This window comes from Dermacentor albipictus, chromosome 6 (genome assembly GCF_038994185.2).
Source record: "Dermacentor albipictus isolate Rhodes 1998 colony chromosome 6, USDA_Dalb.pri_finalv2, whole genome shotgun sequence".
Taxonomy (NCBI): Eukaryota; Metazoa; Arthropoda; class Arachnida; order Ixodida; family Ixodidae; genus Dermacentor; species Dermacentor albipictus.
The window spans coordinates 115,610,792-115,624,826 of NC_091826.1; the positions used below are offsets into that span (position 1 = coordinate 115,610,792).

The window sequence follows — 14,035 nt, forward strand, 5'->3', positions numbered from 1 at the left end:
TTCCACTTGCAGCACACCAAACATACGGTGTCGTTTTATTGACTTCGTTTCCGAAAACAAAGACTTTTATATAACATGGTTTGATACATGCTGAGAAAATGAACAGAAGTGAAGATGCATGACGTGGTCATGACTACTAAACAACAGAAGTTCAATGTAAGGTTTAGAAATTAAAGCAGTGAAATACAAAAATCGAACACAATAAAATGCAAAGGCCATTTCATGTGTACACATATAAAAAACAAGATCTTTATAACATGTCCTAATTACCAAAGAACAGAAGAGTTTCTTATATATGCACTCAGATATAGCACAATACTGCAAGACGTGCATTACATAGTCGTAACAATTAACTATAAAGAACTCGAAAATTTACTGGCAATGGCAAAAACAACAAAGACATGCAAAATACCTAAAATATATAATAAAGCAAACATCGTTTTATGGACAGCCATACCAAATGAATATAGAAAATAATTATATGATGGCTCAGATATTGTACAAAAGTACATCAAATGCATGGCATGTTCATTATTATAAACGAAATGAAAAAGCAGACCTGGCAGAATAAAAATAACATTGTACTAAAAATGGAAGGACACATTATTTTGCACTTTGCCTCAACTTGAGTACTAGTGGCAAGGGAGAGCAGAAGAGCAGCACCCGGCTAGGCCAACACAAGCACTGCCCTGGTCACTGCACCTCCAATGCATCTGTCGCAACCCACATTTCTTTCCTCCATGGCTGCAACTGCTGCTGCAGCTACTCTGGCAACTCCAACACACATGACGTCACAACCACAGAAGCACGGGCCACGTGCACAGGCGCTGCCGTCACGCTCTTTCCCCTCTCCCCTACCCATCTCCATTACTATCCACATGATGTGTCCCCAATACGGACGTAAGCCACCCAAGGCATCCCCTCTGGCAACGCACGTGATGTATGCATACGGCAGCTAGAGGTAAACAGCTTTGCTGTAAAATTTCAGGGGGGGTGCACAATCCCAATGTGCCACCGACTATGTCACTGCCACGGCGTACTGCGGCCTCACCTCATCTGTTCGTCTCAGCTGTGGCGACGGTGTTAGCAAACCGCTCGAGAAGTGTACCCGATGACGACAAAGTAGCAGTGTACGTACTTTGTAATGTATTTAAAAGGAATACATTACTACTATGGATTTCTTTGAACTCAAATGTGTATATATGTATTTATGTATGTATGTAGGTAGCTGACTCGTACCTTCATGGCAGCCATGTTTGGCAGCAGCGTAGGCAAGGGGGCATGGCACCCCCTTCCTCCCCGAAATTCCTGTTCCTATGCAGCCTGTGCAGCGACACTATTACCCTGCCCAGCTCTCCAAGTGCGTGCCTTCTTCGCTTAAAAAAATATATTCCACTGCACTGCCTATCAGGGATGTTTTATCCTTATGTACAAAAAGTGTTTGAGTGCCCCTTTAAGAAAGGTGAAAATGATTGCTTTTTCTTTGTTTTCTTTCATAATAAACACTACAGGGCATATTCAGTTCTGGCTGAGAGCAAAATACCTCTGCAGGATGTCCAGAGCTTCTTGCTTATGTACAGTGAGGTCCGGTAATCACTCGCATGGGGTTTATGAACGCGGTACTCAAACTGCACGTGGTGGCTGTGGTGGCCCACGATTTTTGCTCCACCAGTGAGTGCCAGGCAACATCATTAGCTGGGTGCTCATTGGGGGACCCCAAATGTAATCATAAGGTCCTAATGCATGTCACAAAGGCCTTCACTTTGATTGCATACAATACACCAGCTCGGTGTCCTGGCTGATGTAGCCTGCGAGCGTAAAAAGTGATTACAGCTATGAGCTCCAAGAATGATGTTTAAAAAGCTGAGCACTGCACACCCTTACAATTATTTAATTGAGCATCAACAGTATGGTGCATCAGTGGCCGCAGAGTCGTGGCAAAATATCAGCAACAGCCCTGCGTGGACACACAAGGCGATTTACAGTCCGAATGGCTACTTGCTGCACTTTAACTTCAGGAAAGCCACTCACCATAACAAGGCCGCTGACACAAGGGCACATGTAGGTGTGTTCACTTCGTTGGTGTGCACCGACGATTAATGACAACCACGGTGTGGGTGCGCATACCCTAGCTGCTACGAGCAATGCACGCTTCTTTTGTCCAACATATGTGATGCCACTGATTTCTAAGAAAGCTTCTAACAGCACTTGATTTGCCGACGACTCGTCTGTAGCTTCTTCAAACTGTGACAAGCTGTGCATCTAGCCAGGGCTTCCAAGGGCACAACCAATAGGATGGGCTCATCCCATCCTCGTTGCCACCAAAACGACCATGCACTTCAAGCAGATAGCTAGGGGAGGGGGCATGCCGAGCGTAACCCATTGTCTTAATGTTGTTGTCGTCCCACTGTCGTCATTTCACAATCGTCATCTCACTGTTGTCCCTTCGACATCATTCCAGCATCACCGCATCACCATTATACCATCACGGTCAAGTTTGACCCTGGCCAGTGAGTGTCATAGCAAAGCGGGCCAATCTCAAATACAGTGTATTGTGCCTATAACCAAAGGAATAAAAATCTCAGGGTGACCAATATAGATTCTAAATAAGGGATTCTAAGTACAGATTCTAAATAAATAAATCCTTCTGTTATATAATATGTCACTACATTGCTCAAATTTTAATCTCCTAAACTTCGACAGTTGCTGCGAGGTGGACTCAGCTGCAATCTTTATTTTACAGAGGAGCTGTCTTAGGCTCGTTTCCAGCATTTCATGACATGCGTAAGCAAAAACGATGGCAGCGTCTATTGAGCTAAAATAGCTTAAGCATAACACAAAATCATATCATTGTATGTGTCCCAGCTGCATTTGAGGCCAGACGTGTCAAAACCGGTGATGGATGATGGTTTGATGCGTTACGATCTACGCAAACAATGAGCCACTGCACCCTATGCTTTACCGACGATGGGCAAGAGCCTTGCCATGGAATGTGCCGACGCGTGTGCCTTACAGACTGGGGACAGAATCGTCGCCACTGTATACGTTCATCCTGGAACGTCAAAGAGGGACCTTGAAAACCTTATGATCTACACATTTAGGTGAATCCTCCCAATGGACCCCAATCCCATCATCATTGTGGGCGACTTTAACGTCAATGTGTGTCATCCCAATGGAAAGTGTTTCTTGGTGTTTCTCTTGGAAAGGTTCGGCCTTTAATGTTAAACCAAGACCAATGTCTCGACGACGTGCCATCGGTTGTGCATAGACCTAATGCTTACTAAGAACATCTCAAGTGCCATCACAGAGCTCATGGCCATCTATCATAGCGACCATAACGCCATAATTAGTGTGGTCACAAGATAAACGTAACTACAGATAAACATAATGTGCACATTCAAGTTATATTGTTTCATTGTTTTATTTTATTTATATACAGCTCCACTGGTCATCCACATGAATGGCTCTGAATTTTTAAAATTCTTCAGTCTGGTGTGGTGCACTGCACAAAACAGAAAAGACGAGAACGAGTGCCACATTTAATGGTGCCGATAGGAATGATGTAGCCAATTGTAGACTTATTTCTGTTATTCCAGTGTTTTCCGAGGGTTGGGAAAATATAATTTTTTCTTTTATATCAGGATTTTTTGAAGCTAAGAACATTTTAACTGCACAGCAGTTTGGATTTATGAAGGGCCACTCTATGGAATCAGCTGCCAGCAGTTGATATTTTCAGTGGGAGAAGTTCAATGGTTTCGACTTGTGCCTCAAGCATGACTAAGTGAGTTGAACTGATTCCAGTTGGTGTAAATTGTCAAAGACAAAAACTAGTTGACTCCACTCAGCCTTATCAGTGGCCCTCTTCCACTCACAAGTTCATTTGATAAGCCACATTACAACGGTAAACTCTCACTGCTACTACCTTTGTTTCAGAACTTGCAAATGTGGGAGAGTAGAACAGCTTTATGCCTCCAATGTTCATTTTTAGGCCATCTCCTGAACATGACTACCTACGTTTGCCATATCAGCTGGTGTATTCTTCTAGATGAGTTTGGCATAGATAGTGAAAGGAAAAAAGAAATGAGATAAAAAGAATGAAAGAAACACCCATAGCTATGTCCTTACTTATATTTAATGTAACACCTTACATTACAGGCTCATTAAAAGGCATTTAAGGAAGAAAGGTTAAAATGCATTAGTTTTAGGAGCAAGTAATGTGTACCACTTTCAAAGCACACAGAAAAAAAATTACTGTTGCATTTAGTAAGTTGCGACATGGGCAAGGGAGCCCGTGGTCCAAAATCAGAGAATGTTCAACCGCACCAACATACAAAAATTAAACTCGACGCCATACCAGTTACTGGTAGCGTTCCTTTCTACAGCCATAATCGTAGGTTTAGATATCCTTCGGGCTTTCAGACTGACTCCAACCAAATAAGTGAATTTTATTAGCCTGACATTTCAGAGCCTATTCGGCTCCTTCTTCAGGGGTTGTTTTTCGGGGTGACGGTGTGCAGCTTTTATAGGGTCTTTTGTAAATAAGGCAGGGAGAGTACGGAAGGTGGGGAGACACTTCAAAGACGCGAAGGGGGGGAAGCGAAAGGGTGAGATGACTGCAGTGGTGCTGGTCGGCCGGGATGACCGGTGCTGGGGGAGCTTGGCTCGCAAGTGCTGTTGGTGAGAGGTGGGGGGGGTGTTACAGGGGAGCGCAGACGTTGTAGTGTTGGTGACTCGAGTGGGAATCTACCTGGCTGGACACCCTTTTCTTCTTTTCGTCATGCCACCAAGGCCATGGATATACACTGAGGGTAGGTTGCCCTTCACGTGGTTTGTGTTACCCCCCGTATTCTGGAATGTCAGGCTAATAAAATTAATTTATTTTGTTGGAGTCAGTCTGAAAGTCCTAATCATTTTCCCAACCAGTACATGCAAACATTTACACATTAGCTGCCTGTAATAATAGGAAAGAAAGCTAAATAGAGCAAGGAAAACATGACAAGTTAATGTAGAAAATTATGCAACATACTATTTCACACTGTTTAATACTTGGACTTTTTGTTTTTTTGTCGAATGACCCACTACCAACTTGTAAGAAACCGCTGCGATCCCAAGACCAGGCTAGAAACCCCAAGATCCCATTTCAGGACGACGTGTTCCCCACGTAAGTAATCTGGAGTGACGAACCTCCCTTGACATCTCCACCGTTATGCTTAACGATCATGTGGTCACGGAGTTTACATTTACTGAAATATTTACGAGAGCACACATTGCACTGGAATGGCGCCACGCCTGTGTGGGTCCGCATGTGCTCCCTCGCATGGTGCTTCTGGGTAAAGGTGCGCGGGCAGACGCCGCACTTGAACGGCTTTTCACCTGTGTGTGTCCGCATGTGCCGCACCATGCTGTTGGTGAAGATGGTTGTGTATGGACACAAGGTGCAGAACTGCAGCTGCCTTTTGCTAGCGTACAACGCGACGTTCGCCCCAGGTTGCACGGAGGCGTGGGCAGCTTGGTTGATGCCTGCCACTGCTGCCTGTGCGCCGTTGGCACTGCCCGAAGTGTTGCCATCGTCGGGGGATTGGTGGGGCCAGCCTGGTGGCAGCTGAACGGCTTGGAGCACTGCAACTTTGTCTGAAACGAAAACTATGCCTGCGAGAAAAGCACAGGCGTGGCAGCCATCAGAGGAACAGCACTAGTAGAATACTAGGCAATAACCTACCACACTTATCAAATGAATTTAATATATTGGATAAGGCTACTTCACTGTTTAGACTAGCTGATTTGGCTGCACCAATATTCTACGAGTGCTATCTAGGCACTTTATGTTGGCACCCTGTGAATTTGTTTCTTTGAAGTGTTAAAGAATTTGTCAAACTTGGAGCTTTATATGGTTGTTGTTGCCATTGCTCAGCTCATGTTGATACGTGTGCACAGTATGCTTTAAATAAGTTTGAGCAATCATTAAGCACATGTGTCTGTGGTGATTACCTTATGTGTGGTGACATGCGACACCTTTATATTGGCCTATTTTTTTTAGTTGACCGAGTGCGTTTTTCTGCTCTCCCTCACTGTCGTATGCTGTCAGGGGGTTGAGGGTATTTCAAGCCTTCTTTCTGTGGCTGCTTGCTCGCTTTCCTCCATGGTTAAATGGGAAAATAAAGATTTATTCATTCATTCATTCTTTTGGGCGACTCATCAAAGTACATTTAGCAACGATGAAGCACAAAACATGGGACCAAAGAAAGATGGGACAAATGGAACAAGCTGCATAAACTGAAAACAGTACGAACATATGGTACAAAATTTAAGATGCCCGTTGATGCCTGTAACATTGTTGTCTTTGCATAACAGTGTTCACAGCGCTTGTCCTGCCCATATCATCTTGCTTTCGTCCCATGTTTTGTGCTTTATCATCGTAAAAAAGAGGTAATAATCCAGCCCAGAGAGGTGAGACATTCCAAATAATAGATGGCATTTCCTTGAAGCCCAATGTCAATTTAGTGATGTGGGTGACGATGATAAAAACAACAAGCAATTGATAATAATGGCCATTAGGTCAGTCATTCTCTTACACCTATGTAGATGTGAAGTACATAATTTTTTTGTAAAGGCACAACAGAAACAAAAACTACTGAAGTCTTTAGTGAACAGCGTTATAATGCTGGTGGTATAACAGACTAACAATAGACTAACAAGAAAAAAACGTTTACCAATTGTTACTTTTATTTTGTTTTTTAGTATAGCCAACTTAACACAAGGATGTACAAGTGGGAAGCAATGCAGGACTTTCGCAGCTGGTCAAGGAAAGTTTCTTTAACCGAGATTCAGATTTGCAATTAACAACAAGCAAAAGGCTGTAGTCCACTTGCACTACTTAAGAACATATTTTTATGTGTGCTATATGTGATCACAGTTCAATAGAAAAGGTACAAGTGTGTCTGTTACTGCCATGCTTTTGAACATGCTATAAAGCATGTACAATTTGAAATGTTGCAGTACATACAAAATGCCATGCACTCAAGTCTAGCTCCATTTGCTGCTAAACTCAATATCCAACTCGTATCTGCTATACCTAAGTCTTTTTGCTTTGGAGAGTTCAGTTAAGCTATAATTTCAGTTCACTAACAAAAACTGAAGCGTTCCAGGCAACATTAAATGGTTTTTGCTTTATTGTGAGACGTGGTGCACATTACGGGCTGTCAAGTAGCACACTTCACACACTGCTAACAGTACATCAATTATTGTGTGGAAACTGTTCTTGTATTAAGCGATTGTGTGTTTAAAGTGACAGAACCAAACAGACTCAGTGCTGCAACAAAACCAAAATGACAAATGTTTAGCCTTGGCACACGACAAAGCGAAGCCAGCATTTCAGCGATATTGCTGCCACTGAATACAAGTTGAGCAGTGCACTGAAATCTCCAAACTATTTCACAACTTGGTCTTAACATTATTTCAGGTTTTCACACTTTTACACTAATATCTGTACTGAGTGCGAGAGTAACATGTGGATCTGATAAAAGCAAAGAATAAGCTCAGATTAAATTAAAGAAAACAAAAATAAGTGCATGTAAAACTGTGCAAGTCACTAAAGAAACAGTTATACCACTCACTGCAGGAAGACAAACCCTTAGTAACACCTCAATTTGTGCTAGTTCACAGGATAGTAAAATGACTAGCAGAGCACAGGCAATTATTTTATTGTGCTGTTGCCCACATGTGTGGGTTTAATATTAAAGACGGTCTTGAGTTTATTATTGGGCTCCCCTGGTTCGTATCTCATGATGCCATCAGATAGTTCCTACACACAAGCAGTGAATAATTAAAGTGTTAGCCACGAGAGATAAAGAGGCAGTTGAACATTTGCGTGCACAGGTTCAATAATTAATCAGAGGTGTTTGCTCACCGATATATACAGTGTGTCCCACTTAACGTGCATCATAGGCTTTCTTTGTTCACATTAGAAGAAGAACACACAGCCATGCAAAAATAACCTTCTGCAGTTAATTTTGCACCGTGAAAAGCAGTTCAAAACTCATGCTTAAGAAGTTTCAGATCAATGCTAAAATCTCAGTTATCATTGTCAAGAAGGGTTTAAGTGAAACCATCTCCTCTTTAAACACTTATTATTCAGACAAAGGGCAAGAACATGGAAAGGCCAATGACAACATGGAAAATGCTGCCACCTTGACGTTACACAAGTATTGGTAGCATCATCTTGTGGTGGCCCTGCCAAGCTGATCATCAATATACAAAAAATTAAAGCAACCTGAATATCAAACATGGGCATTTTGGCAACTCTTGCCTTACAGATTCACTCCTATCAATGGTTATTGGTGGCACTGTTATGTACCCAAGAAGCTAAGTCATTTGAATTAATTAATCTGTGTTCAAATTCAATTACTTGGAAATAAATAAACACATACTGGGTCCTAACATTGTTACAATTACTTGACTTTTGAACTTCCTGAATTTGAACTATTGAGACAGGAGTGTGTATGAAAATGGGAAGGCTGCACACAGTTTTCCAGAACATCTGGCAGCAGCAAATAAGGGGCAAAATCATTTAGGACTGGCAGCAAGACAATCAACAAATATGGAACACTGCAGCTTCCACGAAATAGTTATCTTGAGTGACATAAAATATATACACAGGAAAGGATGGTGGTACTACAGGGCAGAGAAGAGTAGACTCTCAAAATAAAAAGGTTTCTGGCTCTCCTTGATTCTATAAAATGCCCCACTTTTTACTGATCACCTAAACAAGCCCATTTGTAGCACAATAGGCCTTCAGTGATGGGTGGGTTGTCTTCCCTCTTAACAAAGCCTATCAAACATTAAAAACAAACAGGCAGCATAAGACAAAGCAAAAATGAGATCTGCCAGAGATGAGGCCGGCATGATCCTCTAGCAACCTGTATCACCAAAACTGTGTCATATATTCTTCCATAAAAATTGAACAACTCCGCAGGGATATGCACGCTTGCCGCAAAAGGTAAGCCTAAAACGACACATTTCAGTTTGTTCTGCATGCGTGATAGTTTCAACAGACATGCTGTCGTCCTACACTTCACAATTTCATTTGAAGGCTGACTTCCACGCTCCGCTGCATATGTTACATTCAACTTGTGACGCACACTTTCTGCTAACTTTTCAAGGAACATGACTGCAAATGAATGTTTGAAGATGGAGATGTATTTGGACTAGATGGTTAAAGATTATCAATGCAAACAACACTCAACACAGGTGAGAAGCACAGCACAAGTATAAGCCACAGGGATTTCATTACATTGAAACAAGAAATGCAGAACAGGGGATGATGAACACCACAGAGAAATTGCACCGCCAGGCTTACACATAGGATGGGACGAGGCTGAGGTGAGCTTTATTTAAGACTAGACTTTTTTTTTTGTAAGTAATCTGAGCAGACTTTTTTTTTTGTAAGTAATCTGAGCAGGACTGTAGTCTACACCAGTGGTTCAACTTTCAACACACTTTGAGACTTTCTCCCAGATTGTTCAGAGATACTTTTCAAACACTCTTTTCGACGCAACAGTAAATCAATAAAATGCATCAACCTGGAGCAATATTAACTAGAAACACATATTTGCAGCTACCAAAGTCAAGTTTCCGGGTGCTTTGTATGTCCTCACATTGACACAAAGTGCAACAGTACCTGATGGAAACAATAACTCACTCACATTCTGCCGAAGGTGTTTGATATAGCAACTATAAAGCTATCATAATTCTGTTTGTTGTTTACGATCCTGTCAGGTGCAATAGCAAGAATGCACCTCCATAAAGCCACGTTAAAAATCTCTCTAGATGCAGCGACGGCTTTTTCTAAGAAATGGTTGCGCATGATGCACCATTGGAAGGGCGCCCACAAACCCCCAATGAGCTCTCCTAGTGACTCCATGGGGTCCACAAACTACAGCCTTGTAGAACACTGCCCCATACAATGCCTAATGGAAATGGACAATATCTGACCTTTCATTCTTTTTTCCTTCATGTCTTTTGTTGCTCATGTAAGGTAATTTTTAATAGTGCCACACTAACACATCATGTTATAGCACCTTCACAATTCTTTCATGATTCAGATTACAGAAAGGCTTGTGGTAATGAAAACTTAATGATGGACATTTTTGAAATGAACTACAATTTTTCCTCATAGATGATGTTATTGCCAAGCACCTGTCTGTACGTGTGCATGCGTGTGCGCGCATGTACACATGTGGATAATTTTAAATTATCCCATACTGCAGCTCACTCAGCAATCAAAGCAGCACACATGGCAGGCTACAAGGAAAAAGTTGATTTTGGCAGGTCATGTGGTTAAAAACAGATAACCGGTGGCCTACGACAGTAACAAAATGGTAAAGGGTGTCAAGTGAAATGGTACAGAGTCAAAGGCAACAAGGAATTAAGCGGCACAATGAGGTTAGACAAAGCACACGGTGGGGTTTGGGGACACAAGAGAGATCTCTTGAAAGCCTTTGTCCAAAAGTCAAAATGGGTTGGTGGTGGTAGTAATTATGCAAGTATTAATTCTCTTGAAATAACATTAAACAGTGTTAATGCTAACAAAATAAAACACAGGCAGAATGCATTGACTAGCATGTGAGTCTGCGGGCATAAGTAGAAGCCATCATGCTGTTTCTATTACATGCAGCCAACCACTGATAATGCAACAGTGACAGTCACAGGACTGAACAAAAGTGGGACTAACTTGCAGCTATAGCTGGACTGTCAATTAGTGAATTGAAATAATTGGTGAGACAGTGAAGTGTCAAATGGGTGATGACGCTGGTAATTCTGTGGTACCCAGTTGGCACAACCGACTAGTAGCTGCATGTATTACAAAGGAGGCTTCACTCACACTCACTATGCCAAAGCCTGACAACTAGCACCAGTGTCAATACATCAGAATGACATATTAGTTTCCTTTAAAATGAGATTCAAATCTCGCACATGTCAATGTGTAATTGAAAGCATATATTTGTGCACCACAGATTCACATCATAAAAAATAACAAGACAGACACACATACGCGCACACATAAAAAGGCTGTATCTTAATTCTGTCAAGGCAAATGAATTTACTTATGAAACTCTCTAGGTAGTGGGACTTGAAGAATGATTGAAGGGGCTGTGGTATCAATGATGCAACCGTGGAAAAAAGTGTTTAGCTCACTTTCAACATTTCCAATGATTAAAGGCTTTTCTCAAGGCCAACATAATTCACAACAACGCAGACACTTCAACTTGCCGCAGAGATATGTGACATCACTCAGATCCCCGCAGAGAGCTGCATTCTACAGTTGTGCATTGGTGTGCTCTCTTCAACAGAGAGGTTCTCTCCTGCACCGATTACCAAAACCTCAAGAGCCGAGGCAAGCAAAGTGATGTTCTGCCTCAGCTGTCTTTCCCTTGCTTATGCACCTGCAACCTGTGACGCACCATGGCAGACTTCTGAGTGAACTGACGCAGGCAGATGCTGCGCCAAAAGGGTCTCTCTCCCGTATGGGTCCGCATGTGGTCGGCCAGGTGCACACTCTTGTAAAACGCTTTCGCACAGACGGTGCACCTGAAACACCTCTGGTCATGGTGCTTCTGAAAGTGCTGCAATAAATGGAACTTGCTGGTTGCCGAGAATGGAGACAGATCACAGCGCGGCGGCCGCTTGTCATGACTAGCTGTTAGCCATCCCTGGCCTTTGCCATGCACGGAGCTGTCCAAGTATTCAGGTCTCTCATCTGCACCCTCATCGATGCCACCATCAACCATGGCATTTTCCAGCTTGGTTGCTGTGCTCAGACTAGGAACAGCCATGTCACACTTTCGGCGAGCAAGATCTGTACATTGTGTGTCACCTGCTACCTGATGACTTGCCACATAAGCTGTATTGCATGCCACCGCAGCTTGAAGGCCCCGTGCATAAAGGTTGGTGCAGTGGTAAGACTTCTCCACTTGAAGACTTGCCATACTTGGAAATGACACTAAAGAGAGGAAGAACACAAAGAATCGGTCAATATTTGCAGGCATAAGTCTTTTCTCATGCACAATCTCTTCGCATCTTGAGTACAAAACTCACCGCACCATAGAATTAGGCTGGTGAAATGAGAGGCAAAAACTGGTTAGAGTATATGTTGACATATAGTGAAGCACACAGCTTTAGCACATGAAACAGCCCCATTTGACCGCTGAATATTCAGCTAAGAAAAACAGTTGCTTGCTAACATCGTTTCATTAGTGAAAATTATCTAAACTTCTAAAGCGTCACGACGACTAATAGTATACATTACGCCTTTGTATTACATAGGGTTCCTACAGGCAAGGCACATGCCCAGATGACAATAATGCATTCCATCAGTTTTTTTCTTTTGACTACTGGTGCTGGAAGAGCAAGTGTTTTAAGCAAAGCTTTACCCCTGTGGACTGATTCTTGTTTTGACTGGGCAGTGGTAACCAGAACCAGCTAAAGCATAATTCTTTGAGTAAGCGACTAGTCCCAAAACACGTCCACAACAGCAACTGGTAGCACTGCCATCTTGTGTTTACCTTACCTCAAGGAATGCTTGATCTAGTAATATTAGTCAAAATGAAGACAGCAGCTTGCAAAAGTCTATGCTTTGCTCACACTATGACAAAGCACTATGGAGAGCTACTGAATAATTTCAATCACTTCAGTGGTTCTCTAGCTAGCACCAAGCTCTGCCTACATGTGTGCTTTAGCACTTCAGACCCATCAAAATGCAAAAAAAGCTACCAAGTGAACGAGCAACTTTGCAATACAAGCACTTAGCCATCAGGCTATCATGACAGGTCAGCTGTCTGTAAGCAGATTTTCTTCATTTCTTGCATGTTCGAAACAAGCAAAAGTAGCAGAGGAAAACTGCACAGGAACTGTGGTGCCACAGTTAGCAAATTATCTGACAGTGGCAAAAATTTTGCATGACATATCCACTATTCCAAAGTGTAAGTGTACTGGAAATCCAAATAGGAAATCTGTGCTTCTCCCTTGAATCAAGTATTCTATGCAATTATATTATGTTCAATTTCTTTAAAGTGGTTGACAAGATGTATGGCTACTGCATTTATGGGAGCCTTCCTGATGTGGCAAGGAGACCACACATAGTGTCCACCAGCTGCTTCAAGTGCCTGTTCAGAAACAGTACCTAGTGAAACTGCATAGAGCTAATAGAGTATTTCCTCATTTACAAACATACCACAGTTCAGCAGTATTCCAATGGCATTGCATGTTTTGAAGGAAACAAACTAGATTTTGGTAACATGCTTTTCCTTCCCATTTCTTTATGGTTTCATACGAAGTCTGCCTCAAAATTCACGCATTAAGTAAGCAAGAAAGTGGCAACATGTTGCGGCCCTGCTCTCTACCACTAAAAGTATGTTGTTGACCTCTAGTACAAGCTATGCTGCTATACGACAATGCATAATTTCGTGCACACACTTTTTTGCCGGAATGGAGACCAACAAATAGATGGAGCGATAGATCAATATCAAATTCCTTGTGAAATAGAAAAAGAATGATGCAGAAATTCATAAAATGTTGCAAAATGCCTATTGAGAGGATGCCCTAAAGGAAAGAACTGTGTTCAAGTGGGTCCAGCATTTTCTGGAAGGCTGTGGAGACCCTAAGCACGATGCAAGATAGGGCACCCCCGCACCTCATGCGAAGATGAAAACATCAATCGTATGGATTTTCTTGTGGCCTGTGACCACTGAATGACTCTTAATGTGATAACAAGAGCATTTGGTTTGGAAAAGTCGTCTATCAGACTTTGACTGTAATTTTGGAGATGAAAGTCTGAGTCAAGATGGTGCTGAAACTGTTGACTCCTAAACAAAAGTTGTGAGGTAAAGAATGTCGCATTGATTGGAAAACTCTAGACCATAGCGATGAATTTATCCAGAGGGTCGTCATAGGCAACGAAACTTGGATTTATGAATACATCGAGCAGAAGTTGCAGAGCAATGAGTAGAAAAACAAAGATGATTCAAAGCCAAAAAAGAAA

General features: G+C 42.2%; 1 protein-coding gene across 5 annotated transcripts in view; it reads right to left on the reverse strand.

Moving 5' to 3' along the window:
- Nucleotides 1–14,035, reverse strand: part of LOC135908302 (protein krueppel-like) — a 26,442-nt gene continuing 12,407 nt past the window's right edge. For 4 of the 5 annotated variants that reach the window (XR_010566279.2, XR_010566277.2, XR_010566275.2 and 1 more), the window contains 2 exons: nt 11,880–11,998; nt 1–5,649 (listed from right to left, as the gene is read on the reverse strand). Coding sequence is in view for 2 of the 5 variants with exons in the window: in XM_065440055.1 (XP_065296127.1) it covers nt 5,141–5,649; nt 11,880–11,998 (628 nt within the window). In the remaining 3 variants the exon portion in view is untranslated. The remainder of the gene's footprint in view (nt 5,650–11,879; nt 11,999–14,035) is intronic. The other variant, XM_070541270.1, reaches the window with a different exon arrangement.